We start from the raw sequence: 10,047 nt of genomic DNA, 5'->3' as shown, positions 1-10,047 counted from the left end.
CCCTCGCGGCCCTCGGCCAATCGCCGCCCGAGAGCCTCTCGCCGCACCCCCTGCCCCCACCGCCCACCGTTACGGGTTGTCCATTGGCCGCGAGCGCCAAGACGCCCACTCGCCGTCGGAGCTCCGATTGGGCGAGCGCCGGCGCGCGGCCCCGCCTCCTGGCGGCGGCGGCCGCAGCGACACGTGGGGTTTCGGGGCGGTCTTTTTTTTTTTTTTTTTTTTTTGGCTGGACCTCGGGGGCTGCGGGTCACGTGGGCGGGCCCGCGCGGGCGGTGGCGGGTCACGTGACGCGGGCAAGATGGCGGCTCCTGGGGACGGTAAGGCGGGAGCGGGTGGCCAGGGCGCCGCTCCTTGCTGTTTGGCGCCGCGGGGGGCCGCGCGGGATCTCACTCCTGTGTGTTGCAGGCGCGGACCTGGAGGCCTCGCTGCTGAGCTTCGAGAAGCTGGACCGAGCCTCCCCGGACCTGTGGCCCGAGCAGCGTGAGTCCCGCCCGCGTTGGCCTCGGCGCCTCGGGGGGCCTGATGGGGCCGCTCCGTCTCGGCGGGCCGTCGTGGCCTCCCCTTTAGGGAGGGGGCCGTAACGGTCTGTTGCTGTGACTGCTTACGTTTGTTTTTCCTCCCCTGCCTGCAGTACCAGGTGTTGCTGAATTTGCTGCCTCCTTCAAAAGTGTAAGTAATGTCTCGTTTGTGCCTCCTGTTTTCCTGTTTCCTGTGTGATAGATCTGCTTTTTTCTGTTGTGAGCTTCATGAGCTTTTTCTCTAAAATATTTCTTAGCTGTGACTTCAGAATATTTCAGTGTAAGCCTTTGCTTCTCTTTTTATACCTTGCTGTGAATGTAGTGTGTTAGGCCTTGGAAGAAATAAAAGGTTTTAGAAAATACTGCTTTTCATACAGTCTCCAGCTTTTGAGTGGTAGCGTGCTGGCTTTGCCTCTAAAAAATCTAGAGAAAGTTAGAAAGCTAGGTTAAGTGTAGGAAAAGCTCAACAGAGCACCTGGAATCCTTTTATTTTTACTGTCAGTGGGACTGTTTTCTAGAATCCTAGATCAGATTCTTTTTTTGTATGCTGCTATGAATGCACTTTTCTGAGTTTTATATATATATATTTTTTTTTTCCCCAAACAGCCTATTACTAGTTCTCCTCCCAAATGGATGGCTGAATTAGAAAATGATGATATTGATATGTTAAAGGGTGAGTATGGACAGTGCCTTTTGAGTAGCAGGTAAGATGGCCAAAGCAGTTCCTTTTTTTTTTTTTTTTTTTTTTTTTTTTTTCCACAAGGGGATAGGAGGGCCAGGTGGAGGAACAGCTATTGCTGAGGTCAGATGAGGGGGAGCAGAAGGACTGTTCCTGAGTTAAGACAAACATGCTGAACCTCTTAACTGAGCGTGTTGTACTCTTTACAACTATATAAGCACTAATTTTAGGTCTGTATTGGCTATAATAACAAATTTAAATAAGAGCTTACATAAGAGTAACTTGAGCCATTTTTTTTACAAATATTAAAAGCACCTGTTAGTGTAGGAAGAGTGAGCTGCTGAATGACAGATTATTGGACTAATTATTTTCTTACTTGTTCTAGTTAGTAGTTATGCTATAGAAATTATCATACTAAATAGACAATTTTTGTCTTCAAATGTGGTGCAGAGTGAGCTATGTAATGTAATTCCACTAATATTTTTCTATTGCATGGTGCACTACCAACTGCTGTGTGATAACAAAGGGTCAAGGCAATAGATTCTACCTGATCAGGGTGATTGTGTAGATACCACTGCTGGGCTGTGGTTCAGTAACACCTAGCCTACTGAACCGTGAAGAAACGAACACAGGAAAATTGATGCTTGAAAGCAGCCCATGCTGGTGGTCTGGAAGAATTAGTTTGCTCGAAGAATTAGTTTGCTCAAAGAATTCAACTGCTTAGAAATAGTGTGTTTCTGAAGAAAAGTTTAAGACAAGATCATAAAGAACTGTATAAGGATAATGAAGAGAAATATCAGAATACACTTGCTGGAGTGATGCATTAGGCAACGATAATGGTACCTGTTTGCATGAAAATAAACAGGCTTGCTTAAATGTTTAGTGAGAATAAGCTTCTGCTAGAGAGCTTACAAAGATAAAGTTATTTTCCTCACTGTTGTTGGTTTTTGAACCATTATGCTAGCTTTTCTTTTTTTTTTTGCTTGCCATTTCTGCTCTGAGGTATTATAGCTCTCTCCTGCTTCTGAGATTTGAAATGTGAGAGTCAAGGAATGTTTTCTGTTCAGTGGAAATAGGTATTGTCAAAAGTTTGACTTGAAGGTGCTCTGTGAAGTAGTAAACACAGGTACATTGCCACTAGAGGGCTATAGACTGTTAAAAATCATGCTTTTCTGTATCTTTAGAGTTGGGGAGCCTCACTACTGCTAACCTGATGGAGAAGGTTCGAGGCCTGCAGAACCTGGCTTATCAGCTGGGACTGGATGAATGTAAGTGCTGTATGGAGATGTGACTGACTGCATTGCAGACATGTACTCATGTTATATCTGTAGCTGGAAAATATATCGGCAGCTTTGGCAAATGTCTGACAGTAATAGCGGTGCAGTAGGCAGTCCTCCCAAGGGAAGGAGTGCTGAACAATAGTCTCTTAGTAGCTGCCCAAAACAAGTCTGTCAGGAGCACAGTGTGACTTAATGGGTCACATTTAAGTTTTTGTAACTTTGAATTTCATTTTCTAATCTTAAGACCTATTTATGTGATAGATAAACAATGCATTAATTTGTGTATGTGATCTTCCAAAATGTGGAGAGAGAACTTACAGCCTATGTATATGGGGGAAACAGTCCCAGCGGAAACAGCGAGAGATCATGTTTATGCCAGTCTGGTGTTGTCTAATGGCATACGGGCTTCTGCTCCTGACTTATGTTGACTAAGATAAATGATGTTGCTATTTGTTTAATTTCCACTTGGATACTGAGAATATTTTCAGGATATTTACTCCAGTATTTCTGTGAAACTTAAGTGTACTGTCTCCACAGTGGAACTTTCACTTATGTGTAGGATTCTGCTGTGAGTTACTGTTTATACTCAATTTCTGCTTCTGTAGTTGGTATTTTTTTCTGTCAGTTGTGGATAGAGCTCATGTCATCCAGTACTAAAGCTGACCTTCAACCCACTTACTAGTAGCAAATTTTTGTCATACTTTTGAAGGAGTTGCCTGCATCATCACATTCAGGACTCTTGTTATCAGGCTGATCCAGCTTTGAGGATTTTAAGGGGATTGAGTTTTCTTTAAACACTGTCTGTAGGGTACCCATTGACATATTTAATATTTTCTGCTTAATTTTGCTTTAGCTTAGACTTTAGTTGGAGTTACTCTAGGGTAAGCATGGAGCTTTGAAAGTTTTAAAACTTTGAGACTAGGAAAAATCTCCAGGATTCCTTGTCAGCTTTATATTGTGATACAAGTAACATGGTGCAAAGCCTTTTACTTCTTTTTCGGTGGACAACAAAAAGCAGTAGTTCTTATCCTTTAGAGATAAGAACTGCCCCTAAGCATAGGCTACTCTGATGCTTACTTTCCAATTAGATTAAGCCTGTTTTAACACACTTCTGCACACACAAATTTATTTGACTTTCAGAGCTGAAATCTGTTAAGACTGTGTAAAGCATTTAGTATTGTAGAAATAAAAGTATAGTAAAGCCAAATCTTAGTAAAAGGCGAAGTGGGAGCATACTGCGTACGGATTGGCTTTAAGTAAACTGTAGGCTTAAGCATCAAACAGCTTTGCAATGAAAAAATTGAACGGAGTCCAATTATATTAAAACTAACAAGGTTGTATTGTTCAGTTAGCAGTATTTGTATTACACTTATTCCTGTCTTCTTTTTTTTTACTGAGAACAAACAAAAATAAAAAGAAGGCTAAATGAGAAAATAGTAAAATATTTGAGGTCCAAGAAAATATTTGAGGTCCAAGAGTTAAAACCATTACAGTCTATGGGAACTGAAATCTTGAATTTTCAAGGCTTGTGAAAGCTGTCTTCATGTTTGTTGCTTCTTGTCACTGAAATCTGTTTCCATTTAAACTATAGTATGTTTTGTCTGTCAAAATGTGTACATTTATCTTAAGAAATTTCTCACAGAAAATGAAATGCAGAGTTTGAATAGGGTTTTTCAGAACCATTTTCCTACTACTCTGTCTTTAAGTTCTTTTCTCTTACAGGCTTAGTGAGAGAACAAGAAGAAAAACCTAAAAGATTTATTCATTAAAGTCAAGGGACTTGTGTTTTTGGCGTGGGGGTATTTGATTTGATCATGTATTTGTCAATTGAATTTTAATAGTCCCTGTTTAATGTGGCTGCTAATTGAAATTGCCTTTCAAAAACAGAAGTAAAAAAAAAAAAAGCTGCTAACCAGTTTCCTCTAGATGGCAGCATGAGCTTCCCACAGAAGTCTTGCTTTTTTATTTATTTACATTATTAAATTGTGCACACTTTCAATCATGTTTGAAACTGCTTCTTCCCAAGGCAATTTTTGTGACATATATTCTCTGTTCTGAATGTGTAGTGTTTCTTTTGACTGTATTTTCACAAATTTTATTTGTATTCAGAATGAGAAACAATCCTGCCTCTTGTGTCACTAACTTATTCCTATTTGCTTTTCCTTCAACTTGCCTCTTTTGCCCCCCATTCCAATTCCTTTATATTTTCAAGACCTCTGTTTTCCTCCAGGTTATGGATAAAATGGTGTGCAGGATTAGAGTGATTGCAGCAGCAGGACATTACAAATGTATCTAATGACTTCTTAGTTACTTGTGAGGTCTTTTATTGAAACAGTTCACAGCATACTTCATGTAAATTTTGTGTTGTAATTCATTAAGCAAAGTGACATGTGGGAACTGAGTAGCTTTAGGAATTTTATTCATCAAAGTGCTATTGCTACACTAAAATTATCTGAGCAGCTGATTTGACAAGATGTACTTTCATAAATTCGTAATTACTGAATTATGTGCCTTATTTCTTAGATTCCTATTAGCTGTCTTACTGTTTTGCCTGGGATCAGTGGAAATCTGATAGATTCCTAATTACTTGAGCTATCATATTTGTCCTTTTAAAATATTGGCACAGTGCCAGCTCTTTGCAGTCTGGGAATATCTTGAGTGATCCAAGAATTACTAAAAGTAAACATTAATAGTCCACAGAACTCTTTGAGGTGTCTTACAACCATTGCATACAAATTGTTGGAATTTGATGACTTGGAGATATTATAACATTCTTCTAAGTTAGCTTGTATAGACAATGTTTTCATTTGTGAGATGACTATATAAGATGGCTTTCTTGATGAATACAGAAAAAATATATTGAATGTTTTGTCCAACTCCACTGTTCTATCTAGGAATCATTCAGTATTATTATTTGGATTCCACATTCTTATTGTATATAATTGTTGCTGTCCCTAACTTTTTGGCCGTGGTTTTCTTAGTTCCTGTTTTCCTTATTTCTTTCTTCTAGTAGTTTTTTATTCTTTACTATTAACTTTTCACCACCCTCTTTTCTTTTTTTCTGTTACCTTTACTCTCTCTAATCCTGGCTGTTTTGACAATGCCTTACGGCTTTTGAGAATCAAATGAAATTAGTACTATATGATTTACATTTTCTTTCCAGCTTGTTTGATGCCTGGTTTGACTTACAGTTGTTCTCAGCCTTTAAAAATTGCTAGTTTTACAGTCACTACTGTTTTACTGGTCTGCATTTCAAGCTGCAAATATTTATGTGATTTAAATCAGTGCCTTTTAAAGAGTGCTTACTTCTTTGTAAATTTTGCTTTACCAAGTGAAATTGAATAGCCTTGCCCTGTGTCAGATGCAACAGTAAGTTCAGGGCACAGTCAATTAGAAATTTCAGAGATGATTTTTAATATTAGTGGTTTGAGACATTATGAATATTCAAATTGTAATAATACTAACAGGACTTTCACCCAATATTTTATACAGGTATTTAATGAGTCAGTCGTTTTATCCTCCACTATGGTTTCGGTGAAACATAGAATGCATCTATGTGGACTGCAGTAGCTTTATCTGTTAACATCAATCTGAGCATGTGAGATAGTAGCCTGAAAGCAGGCATTTGACAACTGAAATGGTTAATGCTATTTTTGATAATGCTACTTCCCTCCCCTTTTTCTGAGGCTCCAGTTGCTTATTTCTGAATGAGTTAACTATTGATCTTTCTAGCCATGTAACTGATTCCTCTGGCTCCAGTAGTACCTAGCAGATTTAGTTCTTATTCAGGCAAAATAAGTGGTTGATTTGGTTTTTTTTTTTTTTTTTTGTAGTCAAAAATGACTTCTGTTTAGCAAATTTTTGGTAGTTTTATTCTCAACATGACTTTTCAGCAAATGAATGAACACCCTTGCCTTTTGTATATTTTTGACTCTTGGCTGCATTATCTCCTCTACATTCATCTCCATTTTACTAAGAAACAGGCCATCAAACTGCAAATAAGAGGTGGACTGGTATTTCATAAGTCAAAATTTCCTACTTAGACCACTTAATTTGCTGGTGACATGATTCACTTTGAAGATCATCTTTCTTGTGGAACAGAAAGGATCTCCAAAATGATCACAGGGAATCTCTTGTTCAGCCCTCCTGGCAATCTAATAGATGGATTCTTGCTAATTCTTGTCTGTCCCTTGCAGAATATTCTTCCGTTTCTTAGCATGAAACTCACTATAAGCATAGCTGGCCTTCCTTGAATGAAGCAGGATTTTGTAGCATGTCTGAAATATATATACATAAAATTTTTATATAAAAATACATGAAATATTGTTCCTTCCCTTAAAGAATAGGTGATCCTTAGGTCTCTGATCTATGTATTTATTCTCTGCTACCAGGTAGTTTCAGAGTTCTCCAGCAGCTAAGAAGCTGATATCAATGATAGTAAAATCTTGTTAATTTTTTTTCACCTTTTCTTCTGGGGTCTCAGCTTGTGCTTCCTTGGCTGCTTTTTAGCTGTGTAAAACTTCATCCTCTTGCTTGTTAATGGTTCTCCCTTTCTGCTTCAGCTCTCATTAGACCTTCTATTTTCCTTCTCTTAAGGGGTCATTTTATTGCTTATCATACATCAAAACCATTTTTTAGTATTAAAAATCTGCTTTGTGTGGATTTTGCTGTTCTCATTAAGGTGAGTGTGAGGAGGACCAGGGCTTAATGAGCACACCTACCAGATTCCTTATTCATGTGGGTGAGGGGGTGCTGAGCCTGAACTGCAGCTGATCAACAGAAGCCTGATGTCTGCTGTTGGCAGAGGTCTGAAAAAGAGCCATAGTCTTGTCAGCCCCCTGCCAGCACTCGTCGCTTGGAGTTGGGTCGTGAGCACTGCAGAACTACGAGGCCATAGCTGGTGTGGTAAGCAAGAGGGAGCCTGGGTTCCCAGATAAGATGAAGAACTATCTCAGATCTTGCCTTGATATTTGTGGCCCACAAAGCATCAAGTTTGAAAATAGTTCATCTAAATAAGACCAAGTAGCTCTGTTCTTCCACTCTATAAGCTGTAACGGTTTTCAGATCAACTGTATCAAAGTGGATTTTAGTTTTTTAAGGTCTTGATTCCCTGAGCCAGCAGTTCTGGGAAGGGCATATGTTGCTATTGAGCTCAGTGTTAAGGTTTTATTATCTTTGATTGCAGGAATTTTTTGAAGATCTACCATGTTATCCTTTTGGATGTACATGCAGAGTCATGTATGGGAAGTACATACACAAAGAAGAAAAAAGTGTATTTATATATTTTTTTTTCACCACACTTTGGAACAAAGCAATGTGTAAAAGTGACAAATAGTTAGGAACAAGAAAACTAATACATCACTGAAGGAATGGGGGAAGGCCACAGACTTTCTGAAGGCTTTGCTATTCCTCATGCATCTCTGACACTTTCAGATACCACTTGCTATACTGGTTCAGAAGTCCTAAAATGTATATAACTGATCTCACAGCGATAGTGCCTTTTAGTGAAATCTCACTGATGCAGGAGAGTGTAGCTGGCTACTACCATATTATGGACTAGCTTCAGTGATAATATCACTGGTGCAAGACTTGGTAAAAAGCCTGGTCTTTTTAAGGCCCAACTAATTTGGGGAAATAATGGTGCTTGCATGCAGTATCTGCCTTGAATATTAAAAGATTTGGGGTAACTGACCTAGGAGTGTGAATTCCACCTATTTCTCTGTCAATGTTTTTGTCAGTCAGATTTTTCTTTTGTCAGATTACATTTTTATTTGGAGTTGTTTTGTGCTTTTCCTCTAAAATCAGGAATATACGAATGACTATATATCCAATGTCAAATCCTCACATTTTGTCAGGAGTGATGAGGCAGCTGTTGTATATGCTGGACTGAGTGTCCATATCTATATTCCCCCATGGTTTTGCCTGCCTTGACTTTCACTGAACTCCAGAAGCTTTGCTGTTATTTTCTTCTGTTAGTGATTTATTTTCTGTTATGTGTTCAGCATGTTGCTCAAGCAAATGAAGTAGCTAGTGTACACTGGAAGAACTGCTTGATATTAGCTATTGAGGGTCATGTTTGTCCAAGATTTAGACCAGAATCACCTGGGGGGTGTCAGCTGAGCAATAAAAAGACGGCTACTTTGTAGTGTAGAGTGATAAAGGAAAAGTGAGCCAGAGTTTAGTCAGAATTAGTAATAGTTTTCTGTAATATGAAGAATGAGTAAATGACTAGGAGGTCTTTGCCTGGAGAAAGACAATTGGTGCAGTATGTGAAAAATCTAAAATTGATCAATTCAGGGAAAACAGGAATGGGGAATGATTCTTCGCTGTTTCTCATAGTATTGGTATGAGAATAAAATAGTATGTCAGGTTCAGAACAAAAGAAGGTACTTTTTCACAGTGTATTAAAATTGTGGAACTCACTGCCACAGGAGGTTGTGGACACAAAGCTTGTATTACTCAATAAATGAGACAAATTATTGGAAGGTAAATCAGTCAAGGGTTTCTGACCACAAAGAAGTCACCACTGGCTTGGAAAGCTGAGATACAGAAGGCAGGGGGGATTACTAGGCAGGTATGGCTCTGTGCTTGCCCTGTTCTTATCCTCTTCTACAGACAGTTGCCATTGGCCTGTCAGAGACAAGGTGCAGAGAAGGACCTTTAGTTTAACTGTTTTTTAAGTAATAGATTGGACTAATGTGTGGTGGTTTAGCAACTGCTACCAGGAATGACCGAGGTGTCTCTGTAATGAAGAGAACCTTCTGGAGAGAGGGAGAGATGGATGGACACATGAATAAGGAACAGCTACATCGTTCCCAAGTTAAACTGTCCTTGGTCATGAATTGCAGTCTTCTGCAGCCTCAGAAGCTTCTGAAATTTCTGGAATATTATAAAGGAGTCCTTCTGAGCTCTAAACTAGTTAGAGAAGATCACTATCTCAGATTGGTAGTCTTCAGTTTTTCACTTCTCAGTATTAGTGAATCTTCTTTCAGATAATGCTGTCCTGTGTGATCTCTTGTTTACAAGTTCAGCTTCATTGCACATTTGGAGGTGTAGAGCAGTTCCCTCTTCTCCTCTCCTTGAGCAGTATGTATTCTATAGCTGTTCTCTCTTCCTTCATAATATGCTATCCATGTTAAAGATATGTGTATTTAACTGTAGTGTATTTTGGAACATATTTACTTATTTCTGTCCTGGACCCTTGCAGGCTGCTGTTGACATGGGCAGTTTAAAAGCTGGGTTAGCTGTTCCCAACATGATTGGATGTGAATTTATTTTTTTTTCTCGTTTTTGGATCACAAGTAGGATAGGTATAAATTGGGGAGGGGCTCCATCTGTGGTGGACTGAACTTGTATGTCTTTTAATCTTTAATAAACAGGGCATGACACTTTTTGTTTAGCGTTAAGCCTTAATTTGAAATTTGCAGAAGCTGTTGAATTAGATTGAAGGTAAGGAAGGGAAGGAGGACATTGTATACCTCTTGCTGAAACACATCTTTTCTTTTCTGTAATGGATTGTCTTTTATAGGGGTATCTGTGTAGTCCCAACATACGGTGGAGTCTTTAGGCT

General features: G+C 39.2%; 1 protein-coding gene across 1 annotated transcript in view; it reads left to right on the top strand.

Moving 5' to 3' along the window:
• Positions 1–224: 224 nt before the first annotated feature.
• The window catches only part of LIN52 (lin-52 DREAM MuvB core complex component), a 48,061-nt gene continuing 38,238 nt past the window's right edge, over positions 225–10,047 (top strand). Inside the window, exons 1-5 of the mRNA XM_026120427.2 lie at positions 225–317; positions 406–480; positions 632–669; positions 1,125–1,191; positions 2,382–2,465. Of these exons, the coding sequence (XP_025976212.1) occupies positions 299–317; positions 406–480; positions 632–669; positions 1,125–1,191; positions 2,382–2,465 (283 nt within the window). The 5' untranslated portion in view covers positions 225–298. The remainder of the gene's footprint in view (positions 318–405; positions 481–631; positions 670–1,124; positions 1,192–2,381; positions 2,466–10,047) is intronic.

The sequence above is a fragment of the Dromaius novaehollandiae genome, chromosome 5 (genome assembly GCF_036370855.1).
Source record: "Dromaius novaehollandiae isolate bDroNov1 chromosome 5, bDroNov1.hap1, whole genome shotgun sequence".
NCBI lineage: Eukaryota > Metazoa > Chordata > Aves > Casuariiformes > Dromaiidae > Dromaius > Dromaius novaehollandiae.
This window is presented reverse-complemented; position numbering and strand designations above follow the sequence as displayed.